Source organism: Pseudorca crassidens, chromosome 1 (genome assembly GCF_039906515.1).
Source record: "Pseudorca crassidens isolate mPseCra1 chromosome 1, mPseCra1.hap1, whole genome shotgun sequence".
Lineage (NCBI taxonomy): Eukaryota > Metazoa > Chordata > Mammalia > Artiodactyla > Delphinidae > Pseudorca > Pseudorca crassidens.
In genome coordinates this window covers 87,296,037-87,318,794 of record NC_090296.1, presented here as the reverse complement: position 1 = coordinate 87,318,794, position 22,758 = coordinate 87,296,037, and the positions used below count along the sequence as shown (strand labels likewise).

At 38.8% G+C, this 22,758-nt stretch overlaps 1 protein-coding gene across 3 annotated transcripts in view; it reads right to left on the bottom strand.

Annotated features, from left to right (window-relative positions):
* Positions 1–22,758, bottom strand: part of WDR76 (WD repeat domain 76) — an 81,701-nt gene that overhangs the window by 56,599 nt on the left and 2,344 nt on the right. For all 3 annotated transcript variants that reach the window (XR_010945233.1, XM_067745475.1, XM_067745473.1), the window contains 3 exons: positions 21,917–22,327; positions 9,140–9,232; positions 7,790–7,845 (listed from right to left, as the gene is read on the bottom strand). Coding sequence is in view for 2 of the 3 variants with exons in the window: in XM_067745475.1 (XP_067601576.1) it covers positions 7,790–7,845; positions 9,140–9,232; positions 21,917–22,327 (560 nt within the window). In the remaining variant the exon portion in view is untranslated. The remainder of the gene's footprint in view (positions 1–7,789; positions 7,846–9,139; positions 9,233–21,916; positions 22,328–22,758) is intronic.

The following is a 22,758-nucleotide window of genomic DNA, read 5'->3' as shown; positions in this document are numbered from 1 at the left end:
AACCTTCCGAGACTGAACCAGGAAGAAATAGAAAATATGAACAGATGAATCACAAGCACTGAAATTGAAACTGTGATTAAAAATCTTCCAGCTAATAAAGGCCCAGGAGGGACTTCACTGGTGGAGCAGTGGTTAAGAATCCGCCTGCCAATGCAGGGGACATGGGTTCAAGCCCTGGTCCGGGAATATCCCACATGCCGCAGAGCAGCTAAGCCCGTGCACCACAACAACTGAGTCTGTACTCTAGAGCACATGAGCCACAACTACTGAGCCCACATGCCACAACTACTGGAGCCCACGCACCTAGAGCCTTTGCTCCACAACAAGAGAATCCACTGCAATGAGAAGCCCGCACACCGCAGCACAGAGTAGCCCCTACTCGCCAAAACTAAAGAAAGCCCGCACGCAGCAACGAAGACCAAACACAACCAAAAATAAATAAATAAACAAACTAACTAACTAAAGGCCGAGGACCAGATGGCTTCACAGACGAATTCTACCAAACATTTAGAGAAGAGCTAACATCTATCCTTCTCAAACTCTTCCAAAATACAGCAGAGGGAGTAACACTCCCAAACTCATTCTACAAGGCAACCATCACCCTGATGCCAAAACCAGACAAGGATGACACAAAAAAAGAAAACTACAGGCCAAAATCACTGATGAACATAGATGCAAAAATCCTTAACAAAATACTAGCAAACAGTTTGTCCTATAGTTTCTTAACTATAAATGAAAAATGGATCTTGAAAATTACACATATTGGTTTTTTCACTTGATATGTCTGATTTTTGCTCCTCCAAAAAAAAAAAAATACTAGCAAACAGAATTCAACAGCACATTAAAAGAATCATACACCAAGGGCTTCCCTGGTGGTGCAGTGGTTGAGAATCTGCCTGCCAATGCAGGGGACACGGGTTTGAGACCTGGTCTGGGAGGATCCCACATGCCGTGGAGCAACTGGGCCCGTGAGCCACAACTACTGAGCCTGTGAGTCTGGAGTGTGTGCTCCTCAACAAGAGAGGCTTTGACAGTGAGAGGCCCGCACACCGTGATGAAGAGTGGCACCCACTTCCCACAACTAGAGAAAGCCCTCGCACAAAAATGAAGACCCAACACAGCCAAAAATTAATTAATTAATTTAAAAAAAAAAGAATCATACACCATGATCAAGTAGGTTTTATCCCCGGAAGGCAAGGATTCTTCAATATACACAAATCAATCAGTGTAATAAACCATATTAACAAATTCAGGGAGAACAACCATATGATCATCTTAATAGATGCAGAAAAAGTTTTCAACAAAATTCAGCACCCATTTATGATAAAAACCCTCCAGAATGTAGGCACAGAGGGAACTTACCTCAACATAATAAAGGCCATATATGACAAACCCACAGCCAACATTGTTCTCAATGGTGAAAAACTGAAACCATTTCCACTAAGATCAGGAACCAGACAAGACTGCCCACTCTCACCACTATTATTCAACATAGTTTTGAAAGTTTTAGCCACAGCAATCAGAGAAGAAAAAGAAATAAAAGGAATCCAAATCGGAAAAGAAGAAGTAAAACTGTCACTGTTTGCAGATGACGCAATACTATACATAGAGACGGTGAGATATATCATGCTCTTGGATTGGAAGAATCAATATTGTGAAAATGACTATTCTACCCAAAGCAATCTACAGATTCAATGCAATGCCTATCAAATTACCAATGGCATTTTTCACAGAACTAGAACAAAAAATCTTAAAATTTGTATGGACACACAGAAGACCCTGAATAGCCAAAGCAATCTTGAGGAAGAAAAGTGGAGCTGGAGGAATCAGACTCCCAGACGTCAGACTATACTACAAACCTACAGTAATCAAGACAGTATGGTACTGGCACAAAAACAGAAATATAGATCAATGGAACAGGATAGAAAGCTCAGAGATAAACCCACGCACATATGGTCACCTTATTTTTGATAAAGGAGGCAAGAATATATAATGGAGAAAAGACAGCCTCTTCAATAAGTGGTGCTGGGAAAACTGGACAGCTACATGTAAAAGAATGAAATTAGAACACTTCCTAACACCATACACAAAAATAAACTCAAAATGGATTAAAGACCTAAACGTAAGACCAGATACTATAAAACTCTTAGAGGAAAACATAGGAAAAACACTCTGACGTAAACCACAGCAAGATCTTTTTGACTCACCTCCTAGAGTAATGAAAATAAAATCAAAAATAAGCAAATGGGGGTTCCCTAGTGGCGCAGTTGTTGAGAGTCCGCCTGCCAATGCAGGGGACACGGGTTCATGCCCCAGTCTGGGAGGATCCCACATGTCGCAGAGCGGCTGGGCCCGTGAGCCATGGCTGCTGAGCCTGCGCGTCCGGAGCCTGTGCTCCGCAACGGGAGAGGCCACAGCAGTGAGAGGCCCGCGTACCACAAAAAAAAAAAAAAAAGGGACCTAATTAAACTTAAAAGCTTTTGCACAGCAAAGGAAACCATAAACAAGACGAAAAGACAACCCTCAGAATGGGAGAAAATATTTGCAAATGAAGCAACTGACAAAGGATTAATCCCAAAATATACAAGCAGCTCATGCACCTCAATATCAAAACAACAAATAACCCAATCCAAAAATGGGCAGAAGACCTAAATAGACATTTCTCCAAAGAAGACATACAGATGGCCAAGAGGCACATGAAAAGATAATCAACATCACTAATCATTAGAGAAATGCAAATCAAAACTACAATGAGGTATCACCTCATACCAGTGAAAACGGCCATCATCAAAAAATCTACAAACAATAAATGCTGGAGAGGGTGTAGAGAAAAGGGAACCCTCTTGAACTGTTGGTGAGAATGTAAATTGATACAGCCACTATGGAGAACAGTATGGAGCTTCCTTAAAAAACTAAAAACAGAACTACCATATGACCCAACAATCCCCCTACTGGGCATATACCCCGAGAAAACCATAATTCAAAATGACACATGTACCCCAATGTTCACTGCAGCACTATTTACAACAGCCAAGACATGAAAACAACCTAAATGTCCAATGACAAATGAGTGGATAAAGAAGATGTGGTACATATATACAATGGAATATTACTCAACCATAAAAAGGAACAAAATTGGGTCATTTGTAGAGATGTGGATGGACCTAGAGTCTGTCATACAGAGTGAAGTAAGTCAGAGAAAAACAAATATCATATATTAATGCATAAATGTGGAAAATAGAAAAATGCTACAGATGAACCTACTTCCAGGGCAGGAATAGTGACGCAGACGTAGAGAACGAACATGTGGATGTGGCGGGGGTGGGGGGGAGGGTGGGATGAACTGGGAGATTAGGATTGACATATATACACTACAATGTGTAAAACAGATAGCTAGTGGGAACCTGATGTATAGCACAGGGAACTAAGCTTGGTGCTCTGTGATGACCTAGATGGGTGGGATGGGGAGGTGGGGGGTGGGAGGGAGGTCCAAGAGGGAGGGAATATATGTGTACATATAGTTGATTCACTTCGTTGTACAGCAGAAACTAACACAACATTGTAAAGCAATTATACTCCAATTTAAAAAATAAAAGAGGGGACTCACTACAGATCCTATGGACATTAAAAAGGTAATAAAGGAATAATATGAACAACTCAATGCCCACATATTTGAAAACCTAGATAAAATGGACCAATTCCTTGAAACATACACTTTGCCAAAACTCATACAAGAAACAATTTGAAAAGGCCTGTATTTATTAAAGAAATTGAACTAGTAATTAATAACCTTCCAAAACAGAAAGCATCAGGCTGATACGGGTGCACTAGTGAGTTCTACCACACATTGAAGGGAAAAATTAAACCAATTCTCTACAATCTTTTTCAGAGGACAGAAGCAGAGGGAATACTACCTAACTCATTCTATGAGGCTAACATTACTGTGATATCAAAACCAGACAGACATTACAAGAACAGAAAACTACAGATCAATATCTCTCATGAGCCGAGATGCAAAAAACCTCAACAGAATATTAGTAAATTGAATCCAACAATGTATAAAATGTATTATAAACCACAACCAACTGGAATATATCCCAGGTATGCAACACTAGCTCAACACACAAAAATCAATTAATGTAATCCACCCATCAACAGGCTGAGAAAAAAAATTGCATGATCTTATCAATAAATGCAGGAAAAGCATTTGGGAAATCCCAGCACCCATTCAGAATAAAAATTCTCAGTAAACTGAAAATAGAGGGGAACTTCCTCAACGAAATAAAATCTACAAAAAACCCTATAGCTAACATAATATTTAGTGGTGAGAAATGCCAAGCTTTCCCACTGAGATCAGGTACAAGGCAAGAATGTCCTCTCTCAGCACTCCTTACCAATACTGTCGGACTTCCCTGGTAGCGCAGTGGTTGAGAATCCACCTGCCAATGCAGGGGACATAGGTTCGAGCCCTGGTCCAGGAAGATCCCACATGCCGCGGAGCAACTAAGCCCATGTGCCACAACTACTGAGCCTGCACTCTAGAGCCCGCGAGCCACAACTACTGAGACCACATTCCACAACTACTGAAGCCCGTGCACCTAGAGCCCGTGCTCCACAACAAGAGAAGCCACCGCAATGAGAAGCCCGCATATCACAAGGAAGAGTAACCCCCTCTCGCCGCAACTAGAGAAAGCCTGCGCGCAGCAACGAAGACCCAACACAGCCAAAAATTAATTAATTAATTAATTAACTAACAACAAAAAAAAAATCGCACTGTGCTGAAAGTTCTAGCTAATGCAATAATAGAAGAAAAGGAAATAAATGGTATAAAGATTGGGAAGAAAGAAATAAAACTGTATTTGTTCACAAATGACATGATAGTCTATTTAGAAAATTCTAAAGAATGGATAAAAATATTCCTGGAAGTAATAAGTGATTATAGCAAGGTTGTAGAATACCGGGTTAATATACAAAAGTCAACTGATTTCCTATATACCAGCAAGAAACAAGTGAAATTTGAAATTTAAAATACAACCCATTTAAATTATAAAGCAAAAAAAAAACCACTTCGGCATAAATCTAAGAAAATATTTATAAGATTTATATGAGGAAAACTACAAAACTCTGATGATAGAAATCATAGAACTAAATAAATGGAGAGATTATCCATGTTCTTTGACAAGAAGACATATTGTCAAGATGTCAGTTCTTCCCAACTTAATCTATAGATTCAAAGCAATCCCAATCAAAATCCCAGCAAGTTATTTTGCAGATATTGACAAACTGATTCTACAGTTTATACAGGGAGGCAAAAGACACAGAAGAACTAACACAATATTTAAGGAGAAGAACAAAGTTAGAGGACTGATTACCCAATGTCAAAACTTACTTTAAAGCCATAATAAGCAAAACAGTGTGATATTGACAAAAGAAACAATTCAACCGTCCATCAACATAGCACATTCATACAGAAGAAAACACATGATGAAGTAAAGCTGTACACACCAACATGAATGAATTTTAAAACATAAAGATATAAAAATGAGCAAAATAAAATCGCAGAATATAAAAATGGCACATTATATGTCAATATAAAAAACAGGACAAAATAAGCAAAATACTGTTTAAATATACATTCACAGGTGGTAAAACTATAAATAAATGCAAGGAGTGATTATCACAGAATTCAGCATAATGGACTTCCTTGACAGTCCCATGGTTAAGAATCAGCCTTCCAATGCAGGGGATGCGGGTTCGATCCTTGGTCAGGGAACGAAGATCCCACATGCTGCGGGGCTACTAAGCCCGCATGCTCTAGAGTCCACGCACCACAACTACAGAGAAGCCCACGCACTGCAACGAAAGATCCCGTGTGCCACAACTAAGACCCCACACAGCCAAATAAATAAATAAATAAGAATTCACATAATGACTGTTATCTGGAGGGAGGGCCTTAAGAGGTACTATAAATTTCTATTGACCTGGATGGCAAGTACATGGATGGGTGCTTGAATTACTATTATTTTTTCAACTATACAAATACTTCATATGTGGGGACTTCCCTGGTGGCACAGTGATTAAGAATCCGCCTGCCAATACAGGGGACACGGGTTTGATCCCTGGTCTGGGAAGATCCCACATGCCACGGAGCAACTAACCCCATGTGCCACAACTACTGAGCCTGCACTCTAGAGCCCACTTGCCACAACTACTGAAGCCCGTGTGCCTAGAGCCAGTGCTCCACAACAAGAGAACCCACTGCAATGAGAAGCCCGTGCACCACAACAAAGAGTAGCCCCTGCTCGCTGCAACTAGAGAAAGCCCACACCCACAGCAACGCAGATCCAATGCAGCCAAAAATAAATAATAAATTTTTTAAAAAATAAATTGATTAATAAAAAAATATTTCACATGCACTTCTTTGTATGTATAATATATTTAGTAATTTTTAAAAACTTAAACCCCTCCAGATTGGCATAATGCCAACTTTACAGATAAGGAAAGAAAATTACATAAATTGTCCAAAGTTAATACCATAGCTATAAGTTGCTGAATTGAAACTTGAAATCATGTTTGCCAAATTTCAAAAGCTATGCTCTTTCCTCTATATTACATAACTTCTGCTCTATCTACTGGATACTAATACTTATACAACTACTAAGTGCTGGAATTGTGACTTAGGTGAGAAAAACACCATTAATCTTTGCTAATAGGGCTTCCCTGGTGGCACAGTGGTTGAGAGTCTGCCTGCCGATGCAGTGGACATGGGTTCGTGCCCCGGTCCGGGAAGATCCCACATGGCGCGGAGCGGCTGGGCCCGTGAGCCATGGCCGCTGAGCCTGCGCGTCCGGAGCCTGTGCTCCGCGGCAGGAGAGGCCACAGCAGTGAGAGGTCCACGTACCGCAAAAAAAAAAAAAAATCTTTGCTAATAAAAAATATGCAGAACCGGTGCTATTATCTTCCAGTGTTAATGATGTTCCTCCTGTAACAATTTTTCACACTCGCGGATACCTGGTCATAATTAAAGGTTTAGCTTTTCTCAAGCTAGCTAACCTGCATGAGAATCAAACCAATTAAATGATGCTACATTTCATTAGCATCTAGCACTAAAAAAATGGTCTACTGATGCCAAGATTTTCAGTTTCTTCTCTTATACATAAGCCCTGCTAAAATGAAGAGGAGAGAACTTAACCTGAGGAATCCTGGAGTTCAAATCCTGAAGCTTCCACTTAAGAACTACTTTGACCTTGAGCAAATTATCAGTACTTTACCTCTTTGAGCCTGTTTTCTATCCCACAAAATTTTTGCCAGAAATAAATGAGATAATGCAGTATAAAAATTTTAGGTCACTGCACTGTATTTCATAGATGTGCAACAAATGCTCATTTCCTTCCTTTATTCTAGGAATGGGAAAGAAAAAACAAATTGAGAAGCAAAAAGATAGCCAGAAAAATAAAGTAGAAGAATCTTTAAGAACAGTTTCTCAGGCAAAAATAAGAACAATTTAGTGGTAATAAAGATTTCCCTCCATTAGCAGCAGTAATAAATATAAACAAAATTCAGCTCTCAAGATTCTATTTCCTGTATAGTCCTTTGATGAAGATGAGAACTTTACAGTTATTAAAAGGTAGCATTCCCTCAGAGTTCCTATAAAGGATTAAGATTAGATTAAATTAAATTACAGAGTTTCTGATCTGCTATTTATTTTACTATATTGAACCAGTTTTTCAAATTATAAAACAACTCAGCAATATATCATGGTACAGGAAATGTAAACCAAATCTTTTACCTTTTGGATTCAGGAGGCTGTCTCTTCTTTATCATTTCACGGAGTCTTGCAGCTGACTGCAAAATACACAAAACATACACATGTAAAAAAACACTATCTTATAACTACATAGCTTACCTTCTAAAATATTAGGTATCTGCTACTGTTTCCACACTAAACCAAGATCTATATAGCAACTAAAGAACCGTGAGATATGATACCTGTTCTTCTAGTAGACGTGAGGCAAATACACTATCAATAATAAAGACAAGTATATAATACTATCTAATGTACTGACATTCTGATACCTTGGACCAAGTTGCTAACAAGTTTACATCATTAAACATTAAACATTTATCAAATATACTACAAATTTAAAAGTTTAAATTCTACTACAGGCAATTCTACTTTGGTGTTTTCCAGAAAAGTTGCAGGTTATATTTCCACAAATCAAATCAGAATTTCTGTTAACTAAAATCAAAATCAGGGATACTTTTGTCTAAATTATGAATTTTCAACTGTTAGTGACTCAACAATTTAGTCCCTTATATTAATTCACCCTCCCTCCCCTCAAGATGCAAATACACACTGAATATTTAGGAATCTGGTATTCAGAGAAACCAAATAGTTATGTAATAAAGCCAAGGATTTAATGTATTTTGGGGGAAAACATCACACACCCTCCTAAACAGCTATTCTCTCATACATAGAAATTTTACCCCAGTGTGAAGACCTTCAGTGTAAATTATACCTTTAGTAATAATGATTATAAAACATTAGCATACTTCTGGCCACTTATCCTTAAAGTTTCCTATACAAAGCATATTCCCATATAGTCTTTTTTTTTTTTTTTTTTGGCCTTGCCACACTGCATGAGGGATCTTAGTTCCCTGACCAGGGATTGAACCTGCACCCCCTGCAATGGAAGCTCGGAATCTTAACCATGGGACTTCCAGGAAAGTTCCTCGCATCTATTCTTAAAGTTTAAAAAAAAAGCCGTCCTCTCTCTCCTCTACCACACATCCCTTAACCCATCCCTCCCACTTCACCTTTAACCTTTAGTTAAAGCAACCTCTTGGAACATACCCTGTTTCTTTGAATCCAAGACAACTATTCATAAGACACCATTATCTTATGTACTACCAAAAAAGGGGTGAGGGGAAGCTGCCAGTTATAGTTTTAATATGCCAATTTCAAAAAAAAATGTCTTGGAATCAATAAAATATGGTAACCTCTTTCTATTAAGTGAAAATCTTGCTCCTAGCTTTACCCTCCCTCATTTGATACTATGAAACCTGATACTATGGTATTTTATCAACCTACTGGCAAGAGGAATAGTATCTCAGTTTTAATTAGAAACTCCACACAAACCTCAGACAACTGAAGAGAAGCAAAAAAGTTTGCATTTTCTGATATGTTCTTCAGTCTCTTCTTTTCGTATGGTGACAATCCTGAAAAATCATCCTATGAAATTACACCAAAAAGATTGTTACTTTATATAATCCATAGCAAAAGTGCCTCGCAAAACTAGTTGTTGCATTCTCCACATGTATATTTTCCTTCAAATTGCACCTACTCTAATTATTTTATGTTATCTTACCAAACAGGACATAATCTTTGCTGCATTGAATATTGAGATAAAGAGTCTGAGTTTGGGATAATCACAGAATATATGTATGGCTTCCCAATTAAATAACAAGTGATCTGATGTCAGAAGTCAGGTAGTGTAACCTAATAGCACATTACTTCCTACTGGCCGTTAATTGTACTATTTCTCAAAGTTATCTTTTTATTAAACAAAACAAGAAAAAACTCAATAACAGAAATTTTAAAATTAATTGAAATGGTTAAAGAAATTCAGAAAAGAGAACAAAGAAAGAGAAACACATGGGCAAAAAAGACAACTTTGAACTAGAAAATCTTGGAGGTCCAATATCCAACTAATAGTTGTAGGGGGAAAAAAGGAGCAGAGAAAATGGAGAGAAAATCATTAGAGAAATAATACAAGAAATTTTCTCAAAACTGAAGAAATGAGTTACCAGATTAAAAGGGCCTGACATGTATGCAACACAATGAATGAAAAAAGACTCAAGCCTAGGCACATCATCACAAAATTTCTCAGTTCCTGAGATGGGTGAGTTAAGAGAAGATCCCAAAAGCTTGCAGAGGGAAAAATAGACCACAAAGAACCAAGAATCAGAATGATACTAACTTCTCAATATTGAGGAAGCTAGAAAACAATGGAAGAATGTGTTAAAAATGATAAGGAAAAATTAAATTATTTTCAACTTACAATTCTAAATCCAGTTAAGCCAGCAATCAAATAAAAAGCATAAAGACTTTTTCAGACATGCAAACTATCTTTCATACACCTGTTTTCAGGAAGTTACTATAAGCTGCACTTCATCAAAATGAGATAATAAACCAAGAAAAAGACAGGATCCAGGCTACAGAAGCTCCAACACAGGACAGATAAAAGATAAAAGAAATTTAAAGGAAAGCAGTAAAAAGAAGGCCAAGAAAGAGTAAAACAGTCCAGAAAGAAGTAGGAAGATGGAGGGCCCCAGAAAATATTTCATGAATAAAATATATATATATACACATGAAGCCATTAGAATTATGTGATTTACATTGAGAGAAATTTTGCAACTCAGGTAAAGCTTGGACTATACGTAATAAGGATCTGGGAAGGGAAAACATGGGGTGGGGGGAGAAGGGGACAGCACACATGTTTAAACTTCACTTTCCATAGTAAGTCAATAGATAATGTGGGGGAGAAAAGCTAAAATGGCTTAAAGTGCAATTTGTCTGTTGAGCAGCAACCACAAATAGAGAGGTATGTGACAGAAAATTGTTGGCTGTTTTGATTTGTTCCTGTGTATACATGTGTGTACATATGGAATTACCTCTATGTAAGATACATATACACACACACGTGGAATTATATGATGTAAACACATATGTACATGCATCAATTTGACCAAAATAAAGATTTTTCTCACACACACATAAAATAACAGTGGCAGCAAAGGTTATTTTGACATTGCCTTTAAAATTGCTTCTCAGACAAAAACATCACCACCATCATCATCAAGAACTTCCTAAGAATCTATTTCAAAATGGTGCATTTAGAGATCAAAGAAACAAATTTAAATGATTCTACTTACCACAGGAAAAATTAAGAAAATTAACAAAAATCATCAGACATTTTTTTGAGGTATGTGTAATTCAAACTATTCTCACCCATTACGCACCCCTCAAAAACTTGCAACATCAAACACTGAGCAAAGAAGATCAGACAAAGTGGGCTGTCAAAGTAAATATATTATAGAAAATAGATATCTTTTTAATACCATTATCTTGACACTTGAGAAGTTACTGCATCTATAAAACAGGAAAAGAAATGCTATCTTTAAAAAAACGAAAGAAGGAAAATAACTTGAATTAAAAATATGCTTGGGGGCTTCCCTGGTGGCGCAGTGGTTGAGAGTCTGCCTGCCGATGCAGGGGACACGGGTTCGTGCCTCGGTCCAGGAAGATCCCACATGCCGTGGAGTGGCTGGCCCCGTGAGCCATGGCCGCTAAGCCTGTGCATCCAGAGCCTGTGCTCCGCAATGGGAGAGGCCACAACAGTGAGAGGCCCGCGTACCACAAATGCTTCAAGCCAAAAATTTACAAACTGTATGAAAACAAATACAACATTCCCCAAATGACAAAACTGTAGAGATGGAAAACAAATTAGTGGTTGCCAGGGGTTAAGGATGGTGAGAGGGTAGGCAGTGGGCATAACTATAAAGGGGTAGCCTAACAGAGATCTTTGTAGAGATGGAGTATTTCTGTATCGTGATTGTGGTAGTGGCTACATGAATCTATACATGTGATAAAATGATACAGAACTATACACACACCTTATATCAATATGAATTTCCTGGTTTTGATATTGCAATGTAGTTATTTAAGATGTACTCATTGGGGGAGTTCCCTGATGGCCAAGTGGTTAGGACTCTGCACTCTCACTGCCAAGGGCCCGGTTCAATCAAAAAACAAACAAGATGTCCTCATTGGGAAAAACTGGGTGAAGAATACATGAGACCTCTCTGTACTACTTTTGCAAATTGCTATGAATCTGTAATCACTCTGAAATAAAATTTTTTTAAAATATACATTTCTCAGCTAACATCATACTTAATGGTGAAAAACTGAAAGGTTTTCCCCTAAACTTCGGAACAAGATAAATATGTCTGCTCTCGCCACTTCTGTTAAACATTGTACTGGAAGTTCTAGCAAGGACAATTAGACAAAAAAGGAAATAAAAGACATCCAGATTGGAAAGGAAGAAATATAACTATCTTTATTGCCAATGACATAATCTTATACGTAGAAAATCCTAAAGAATCCACACAAAAAAATTAGAATAAATGACTTCAGCAAAGTTGTAAGATACAAGATCAACATACAAAAATAAGTTGTATTTCTATAATTATCAATGAACAGTCAGAAAATGAAATTAAGGAAACAATACCATTCATAATAGCATCAAAAAGAAAAATATACTTTGACACAAATTTAACCAAAGAAGTGCAAGGCTTGTACACAGAAAATTACAAAATATTGAAGGAAATTAAAGAAAATCTAAGTAAATGGAAAGACATCTCATGTTCATAGATTGAAAAACTTAATATTGTTAAAATGGCAATACTTCCCAAATTGACCTACAGATTCAGTGCAATATCTGTCAAAATTCTAAATGTCATTTTTGCAGAAATGGATAAGCTGATCCTAAAATTCATATGGCAATGCAAGGGACACAGAATGGCCAAACAATCTTGAAAAAGAAGAACCAAGTTAAAAGACTCACACTTCCTGATTTCAAAACTTAACTACAAAGCTACAGTAGTTAAAACAGTGTGGAACTGGCATAAGGATAGGCAGATAGATCAACTAAATAAAACTGAGTCTAGAAATAAACCTATATACCTATGGTGAATTTGTTTTCAATAAGGAAGTCCAGACCATTCAACGTGAAAGAAGAGTCTTGACAACAAATGGTTCTAGGACAAAAAGATATCCATATGCAAAAGTATGAATTTGGACCCCATCTCATATCATATACAAAAATTAACTCAAAATAGATCAAAGACCTAAATTTAACAGCTAAAGCTATAAAATTCTCAGAAGGAAATATAGGTGTAAGTCTTCATAACCCTGGCGTAGGCAATGGTTTCTTAGATATGACACCAAAGCACCAGCAACAAAAGAAAAAATAAACTGACCTCGAATTAAAATTTTTAAATGAAATTTAAATTTAAAACATTTGTATGTCAAAGGACATTATCAAGAAAGTGAAAAGAAAGTCCCAGAATGAGAGAAAATATTTGCAAATAATATATCTAATAAGGACCTAGTGTCCAGAATACATAAAGAACTCTTACAATTCAACAAGAAAAAGACAACTTAGGGGCTTCCCTGGTGGCGCAGTGGTTGAGAGTCCGCCTGCCGATGCAGGGGACACGGGTTTGTGCCCTGGTCCGGGAAGATCCCACATGCTGCGGAGCGGCTGGGCCCGTAAGCCATGGCCGCTGAGTCTGCGCGTCCGGAGCCTGTGCTCCACAACGGGAGAGGCCACAACAGTGAGAGGCCCACATACCGCAAAAAAAAAAAAAAAAAAGGACAACTTAGAGGAGACCTTCAAGATGGCGGAGGAGTAAGACATGGAGATCACCTTCCTCCCCACAAATACATCAGAAATACATCTACATGTGGAACAACTCCTACAGAACACCTACTGAACGCTGCCAGAAGACCTCAGACTTCCCAAAAGGCAAGAAACTCCCCACGCACCTGGGTACGGCAACAAAGAAAAACAGAGACAAAAGAATAGGGACAGGTCCTGCACCTCTGGGAGGGAGCTGCGAAGGAGGAAAAGTTTCCACACACTAGGAAGGGCAAAGCGGAGAGATTTCCGCACAGAGGATTGGTGCCGACCAGCACTCACCAGTCTGAGAGGATTCTCTGCTCACCTGTTGGGGTGGGTGGGGACTGGGAGCTGAGGCTCAGGCTTCGGAGGTCAGATCCCAGGGAGAGGACTGGAGTTGGCCATGTGAACACAGTCTGAAGGGGGATAATGCGCCACAACTAGCCAGGAGGGAGTCCAGGAAAAAGTCTGGACCTGCCTAGAGGCAAGAGACCACTGTTTTGGGGTACGAGGAGAGGGGATTCAGAACACCACTTAAACAAGCTCCAGAGACAGGTGCAAGCCACGCCTTTCAGCGTGGTCACCAGAGATGGGCATGAAACACTAAGACTGCTGCCACAGCCACCAAGAAGCCTGTGTACAAGCACAGGTCACTATCCACACCTTCCCTCCCGGGAGCCTGTGCAGCCCGCCACTGCCAGGGTCCCGTGATGCAGGGACAACTTCCCAGGAGAACACACAGCACACCTCATGCTGTTGCAATGACATGCTGGCTTCTGCCACCACAGGCTCGCCGCACATTCCATACCCCTCCCTCCCCCCCGGCCTGAGTGAGCCAGAGCCCCCTAATCAGCTGCTACTTTAACGCCATCCTATCTGAGCGAAGAACAGACCCCCTCAGGTGACCGACACGCAGAGGCAGGGCCAAATCCAAAGATGAACCGCAGGAGCTGTATGAACAAAGAAGAGAAAGGGAAATTTCTCCCAGCAGCCTCAGGAGCAGCAGATTAAATCTCCACAACTTGATGTACCCTGTATCTGTGGAATACCTGAATAGACAACGAATCAACCCAAAATTGAGGCAGTGGATTTTGGGAGCAACTGTAGACTTAGAGTTTGCTTTCTGCATCTAATTTGTTTCTGGTTTCATGTTTATCTTAGTTTAGTATTTAGAGTTAATTGTCATTAGTAGATTTCTTTATTAATTTGGTTGCTCTCTTCCTCCTTTTTATATATATATATAGATTTTTTTTCCTTTTTCTCTTTTTGTGAGTGTGTACGTGTATGCTTCTTTCTGTGATTTTGTCTGTACAGCTTTGCTTTTACCATTTGTCCTACTGTTCTGTCTGTCCGTTTTTGTTTTTGTTTTTTAAGTAGTTTTTAGTGCTTGCTATCATTGGTGGATTTGTTTATTGGTTTGGTTGCTCTCTTCTTTCTTTCTTTTTTTATTATTTTTTCATTTTTTTATTTTTAATAATTTTTTTTTATCTTAAGAACTCTATTTATTATTTTTTCTTTCTTTCTTTCATTTTTTTCTCGCTTTTCTTCTGAGCCATGTGGCTAACAGGGTCTTGGTGCTCCAGCTGGGTATCAAGCCTATGCCTCTGAGGTGGGAGATCAGAGCTCAGGATGTTGGTCCACCAGAGACCTCCCAGCTCCATGTAATATCAAATGGCAAAAGCTCTCCCAGAGATCTCCATCTCAACGCTAAGACCCAGCTCTACTCAACAACCAGCAAGCTACAGTGCTGGACACCCTATGCCAAACAACTAACAGGACAGGAACACAACCCCACCCGCTAGCAGAGAGGCTGCCTAAAATCATAATAAGGTCACAGACACCCCAAAACACACCACTGGACATGGTCTTGCACACCAGAAAGACAAGATCCAGCCTCATCCACCAGAACACAGGCACTAGTCCCCTCCACCAGGAAGCCTTCACAACCCACTGAACCAACCTTGGCCACTAGGGGCAAACACCAAAAACAACGGGAACTACGAACATGCAGCCTGCGAAAAGGAGACCCCAAACACAGTAAGTTAAGCAAAATGGGAAGACAGAGAAATACACAGCAGATGAAAGAGCAACATAAAAACCCACCAGGGCAAACAAATGAAGAGGAAATAGGCAGTCTACCTGAAAAAGAATTCTGAGTAATGATAGTAAAGATGATCGAAAAACTTGGAAATAGAATGCAGAAAATAAAGAAACGTTTAACAAGGACCTAGAAGAACTAAAGAGCAAACAAACAATGATGAACACAATAAATGAAATCAAAAATTCTCTAGAAGGAATCAACAGCAGAATAACCGAGGCAGAAGAACGGATAAGTGACCTGGAAGATAAAATAGTGGAAATAACCACTGCAGAGCAGAATAAAGAAAAAAGAATGAAAAGAATTGAGGACAGTCTCAGAGACCTCTGGGACAACATAAACACACCAACATTCAAATAATAGGGGTCCCACAAGAAGAAGAGTAAAAGAAAGGGACTGAGAAAATATTTGAAGAGATTATAGTTGAAAACTTCTCTAATATGGGAGAGGAAATAGTCAATCGAGTCCAGGAATCACAGAGAGTCCCATACAGGATAAATCCAAGGAGAAACATGCCGAGACACACATTAATCAAACTAACAAAAACTAAACTCAAAGAAAAAATATTAAAAGCAACAAGGGAAAAGCAACAAATAACCTACAACGGAATCCCCATAACCTTCCAAGAAACAAAAGCGCAGGACTAGATGGCTTCACAGGAGAATTCTATCAAACATTTAGAGAAGAGCTAACACCTATCCTTCTCAAACTGTTCCAAAATATAGCAGAGGGAGGAACATTCCCAAACTCATTCTACAAGGCCACCATCACCCTGATGCCAAAACCAGACAAAGATGTCATTAAGAAAGAAAACTACAGGCCAATATCACTGATGAACACAGATGCAAAAATCCTCAACACACTACTAGCAAACAGAATCCAACAGCACATTAAAAGGATCATACACCATGATCAAGTGGGGTTTATCCCAGGAATGCAAGGATTCTTCAGTATACGCAAATCAATCGATGTGATACACTATAATAACAAATGGAAGAATAAAAACCATACGATCATCACAATAGCTGCAGAAAAGGCTTACAACAAAATTCAACACCCATTTATGATAAAAACCCTCCAGAAAGTAGGCACAGAGGGAACTTACCTCAACGTAATAAAGGCCATATATGACAAACCCACAGCCAACATTGTCCTCAATGGTGGAAAACTGAAACCATTTCCACTAAGATCAAGAATAAGACAAGGTTGCCCACTCTCACCACTATTGTTCAACATAGTTTTGGAAGTTTTAGCCACAGCAATCAGAGAAGAAAAAGAAATAAAAGGAATCCAAATCGGTAAAGAAGAAGTAAAACTGTCACCTTTTGCAGATGACGTGATACTATACACAGAGAATCCTAAAGATGCTACCAGAAAACTACTAGAGCTAATCAATGAATTTGGTAAAGTAGCAGGATACAAAATTAACACATAGAAATCTCTTGAATTCCTACACACTAATGATGAATAATCTGAAAGTGAAATTAAGGAAACACCCCCATTTACCAGTGCAACAAAAAAAATAAAATATCTAGGAATAAACCTACCTAAGGAGACAAAAGACCTGTATGCAGAAAACTATAAGACACTGATGAAAGAAATTAAAGATGATACAAATAGATGGAGATGTATACCATGCTCTTGGATTGGAAGAATCAACATTATGAAAATGACTATACTACCCAGAGCAATCTACAGATTCAGTTCAATCCCTATCAAACCACCACTGGCATTTTTCACAGAACTAGAACAAAAAATTTCACAATTTGTATGGAAACACAAAAGACCCCAAAGCCAAAGCAATATTGAGAAAGAAAAATGGAGGTGGAGGAATCAGGCTCCTGGACTTCAGACTATACTACAAAGCTACAGTAATCAAGACAGTATGGTACTGGCACAAAAACAGAAGTATAGATCAATGCAACAGGATAGAAAGCCCAGAGATAAACCCATGCACATATGGTCACCTTATTTTTGATAAAGGAGGCAAGAGTATACAAGACAGCCTCTTCAATAAGCGGTGCTGGGAAAACTGTACAGCTATATGTAAAAGAAAGAAATTAGAACACTCCCTAATACCATACACAAAAATAAACTCAAAATGGATTAAAGACCTAAATGTAAGGCCAGACACTATAAAACTCTTAGAGGAAAACAAAGGCAGAACATTCTATGACATAAATTACAGCAAGATCCTTTTTGACCCACCTCCTAGAGAAATGGAAATAAAAATAAACAAATGGGACCTAATGAAACTTAAAAGCTTTTGCACAGCAAAGGAAACCATAAACAAGACGAAAAGACAACCCTCAGAATGGAAGAAAGTATTTGCAAATGAAGCAACTGACAAAGGATTAATCTCCAAAATATACAAGCAGCTCATGCACCTCAATATCAAAAAAACAACCCAATCCAAAAATGGGCTGAAGACCTAAATAGACATTTCTCCAAAGAAGATACACAGATTGCCAACAAACACATGAAAGAATGCTCAACATCAGTAATCATTAGAGAAATGCAAATCAAAACTACAATGAGGTATCCCCTCACACCAGTCAGAATGGCCATCATCAAAAAATCTACAAACAATAAATGCTAGAGAGGGTGTGGAGAAAAGGGAACCCTCCTGCACTGTTGGTGGGAATGTAAATTGATACAGCCACTATGGAGAAGAGTATGGAGGTTCCTTAAAAAACTAAAAATAGGCCTTCCCTGGTGGCACAGTGGTTGAGAGTCTGCCTGCCGATGCAGGGGACACGGGTTCGTGTCCCGGTCCAGGACGATCCCACATGCCGCGGAACGGCTGGGCCCGTGAGCCATGGCCACTGGGCCTGCGCGTCCGGAGCCTGTGCTCCGCAACGGGAGAGGCCACAACAGTGAGAGGCCTGCGTACCGCAAACAAACAAACAAACAATTAAGGACATTAGGTTAAGTGAAATAAGTCACAAAAAGACAAATACTATATGATTCCACTTACATGAGGTACTTATAACAATCAAATTCACAGAGACAGAAAGTAGAATGGTAGTTTTCACAGGCTGAAAGGAGGTAGGGGAATGGGGAGTTATTTAATGGGTATAGAGCTTCAGTTTTACAAGATGAAGAATTCTGGACATTCGTTTTACATCTATGTAAATGTACATAACACTACTGAAACTGTACACTTAAAAATGGTAAAGATGGTAAATTATACATTGTGTATTTTACCTCAATTAAAAATTTTAATTTTTAAAAAAGACAATAATAAGTATTGTTGAGGGTATAGAGAAATTGGATTTTTCATAGTGGTTATGTAAAAATGGTGCAGTCACTTTGGCAAACAATTTCACAATTCCTCAAAAAGTTAAACACAGTTACCATTTGACCCAGCAATTTCACTCCAAGGTATATACCAAGAGAATGGAAAACATCACACAAAATCTCACAAGTAAATGCTCATGGCAGCATTATTCTTAAGAGCAAAAAAGTGAAAGCAACCCAAATGTCCATCAACTGATGAATGCATAAACAAAATGTGGTATATCCATACAATGGAATATTATTCAGCCATAAAAAGGAATAAGTACCAATACATGCTACATGAATGAATGATGAAAACATGGTAAGTGAAGCCAGACCAAAAAAGCCATATATTGTATAATTCCATTTATATGAAATGTCCAGAACAGGCAAATCTATAGACAGAAAGTAGATTAGTGGTTTCCAGGGCTGAGGGAGGGAGGAATAGGGTTTGTAGTCACTGCTAACAGGTATGTGGTTTCTTTTTGGAGTGATGAAAATTTCTGAAATTGGATAGTCGTGATGGCTGCACAGCCTTATGTATGTATACTAAAAAACACTGAATTACACAATTTAGTAAATTTTATGTTATGTGAATTCTATCTTAATAAAAAAATAAATATATGCTTGATGACAGAAACTAGATATTCACATAGTCTTAAAGTATCTTCCTCAAAGTATTTAGTAATTACAAAGGGAAAAATAGTAAGTTTACATTAGAGAATCCTGGCAGACACCACCTTAGCTAAATGATCAAGGTCAACATCACCAGTAAAATACCAACATCATGTACACCCTGATATGATGCACTGAGGAGGGCACTTTCATTTCTGTGGTATGCTTCCCCAAAATGCAAAATCTTACTCTAATCATGAGAAAACAGCAGATAAACCCAAATTGAGGGAAATTATACAAAATAACTGCCCAGCACTATTCAAAAGTGTCAAGGTCATGAAAGATTGAGAAACTGTTTCCAGATCTACAGAGACATGACAACTAAATCCACTGTATGATCCTGGACTTGATACTGGAAGAGGAAAAGGATATTAGTTGGAAAACTGGTGAAATCCTAATAAATTCTGTACGTTAGTTAACAGCACTGTACCAAGGTTAATTTCTTAGTTCGATAAACATTCTATGCTATGTATGATATTAACAAAAACTGAAGATGGGTGAAAGATATAGGAGAATTGTCTTTACTATTTTTGCAGCTCTTCTGTAAGTGTAAAATTTTCTCAAATTTTTTTAAAACTGTTCAGAAATGCTTCATGACATTAAAATATTTAATAGAAGGACTGAGAGATGAAATTTAGCAAACTTCCCAGAAAAGGAGAATAAAATTCTAGACTTACAGGCACTTGTCTTTGATGTGACAGAAGCCATCCTTCACCTGAGAACAAATAAGCTTATAAACTAAATACTTTTCCTAGAGCATGGTACCACAAAGCCTTAACCATTTTACCCCAAAAAGATAATTATCGAAAGGGAAGAGAACAAAAGAATGAAATGTTCTATAAAAGATGTGAGCTCGGGCTTCCCTTGTGGTGCAGTGGTTAAGAATCCAACTGCCAATGCAGGGGACATGGGTTTGAGCCCTGGTCCGGGAATATCCCACGTGCCGCAGAGCACCTGGGCCCGTGCGTCACGGCTGCTGGGCCTGTGCTCTGGAGCCGGCGAGGCACAACTACTGAAGTCCGAGCACCTAGAGCCCGTGCTCCGCAACGGGAGAAACCACCGCAATGAGAGGCCAGCGTACCACAACGAGGAGGGGCCCCTGCTCACCACAGCTGGAAAGGGGCCGCGCGCATCAGCGAAGACCCAATGCAGCCAAAAATAAATAATAAATAAATTTATTTTTTTTAAAAAAAAGATGTGAGCTCTTTCAGCTTGTCCTAAGAAAATATATGCTGAGCATTTATGACTCTGACTATCTCCAGTCCTACCTCATGTTCTAATTTCTGACCCTGTTTACCTTACATCAAAATAAAATCTGTTTTATATTAGCCTCATATACTCAGAATCTTACAGTTCAAGAGGCCAAAGAGATAATCAAATCCACTGGTTCTCAAAGTGCAGTCCTGGACCGTTGTCTCTAGGAAACCATTTTAGACATGCAAATTCTATACCCACTTCAAAACTTCTGAATCAGAAACTGGTGGTGGAGCCCTGCACAAGAGTTTTAACAAGCCTCCCAGGTAATTCTGATATAGGCTAAAGTTTGAGAACCACCAATCTTATCCAATTTCCTCACAGTAGAAGTGATCTGCTTAAAGGTACAAGGTTTCTTAGAAGCGGCCATGACTAAAACCCAGGCTTCCAACCCCCAGTCCAACGCATTTATGACTTAGCCCACCCTGTCCCACCACAGGTCCTAGTTCATTACAACACCGCCTCAATTATCCCATCTCCCTTTCCCTACCATCATTTTCTGTTCTAGTTCCATCAACTTTTCATCATGTGGTAGGGTTTTACCTTGTCTTGCATAAAATTTGTCACTTTAAATGAAGTACAACACTCCCGGCAGGCAATAGAAGCCAAAAGAATTAGATGCTTAATTCCTTAAACTGATGGAACTATTATTTTAAATAGAATTAGTGTTTCTCACGTATCTTCTCTACTCCATCACTTGTCTCCTTTACATAATTAAAGGAAATATTCAGCACATGAATGCAATCAATTAATGGTGATTTTCCTAACCTGACATGGAGTCATTCAAATGCTATATGTCCCACAACTCAGCTTCTTCTGGTACACTGTGCATAAATATGTAAAGGTGAGCATGACACCAGAAAGTAGAAGTAAGCTCAAAAATAAATGCAATAAGCTGAGAGGAAGAAAAAGGGAAGCAGAGTGAAGATTAAGTCAATCCCCTCTTTCACAAATCGAAACCAAGAGTAAAATTAACCCAAGGAAGTTATGTTATACATTTAAAGAATAAAATTTCAGTTAAACATAAATTAGATGACAAAATAATCTGTTTGAGCTAATGAGACCCTTGATAACCTTAGCTTATCAGAACTTAAAAACATATTTTTAAATACGAAAAATTTGAATAAGCTAGTAATTAAATTCTTACCATGCCTGGTGTGGTACCTTCATCACTGTCTCCATCCTGGCTGCTTTCTGTATCAGCACTGAGAATCACTGTATCTGAAGTGCTCTTGTATTGCCACTTGTTACTTTCAGCATGAACATCTAAGGATGATTTTTGCAGAGTGGATTCTGCCTTGGAAGATGTGGCTTCCATCTTTGGGGTTAAAATCCTTCTGCAAGTTTTCTTTATTTCAGCCTTCTTACATTTCTTACATGCCACTTCATTGTTAGAATTCTTATCTAATAGGGATTTGGAGCGCTTAAGTTGATCTGGCTTGTAGCTACTGAGTGAAAAGGGAACAAGATACACCTTAGCTGTTTTTCCTAAAACTGTAGTCTGTACCGGTCTCAGAGACACATAAGCGATGTTTTGGTTTTCCTTATATTCATTCACCTATTCAGGTCAATAAAGGAAAACAGAGAGTATTAAAATTCCAGGTTTTAAGCCTTTTCTTACAGATCTGCATAAATAAATCTAATTCCTATTTCATAATGACAACACAAAGCCAAACTGATAGCCTGTAAGGAAACCTTTTTCCCTCCAAAATCTAGATACCTAATTCATTAACCTGAATAGAATTATTTATTATACTGGACACATTTCTTACCCATGAGTCGGCCAGACCAATAATAAAAATGACGACAGGGGCTTCCCTGGTGGCGCAGTGGTTGGGAGTCCGCCTGCCGATGCAGGGGATACGGGTTCGTGCCCCGGTCCGGGAGGATCCCACATGCCGCGGAGCGGCTGGGCCCGTGCGCCATGGCCGCTGAGCCTGCGCGTCCGGAGCCTGTGCTCCGCAGCGGGAGAGGCCACAACAGTGAGAG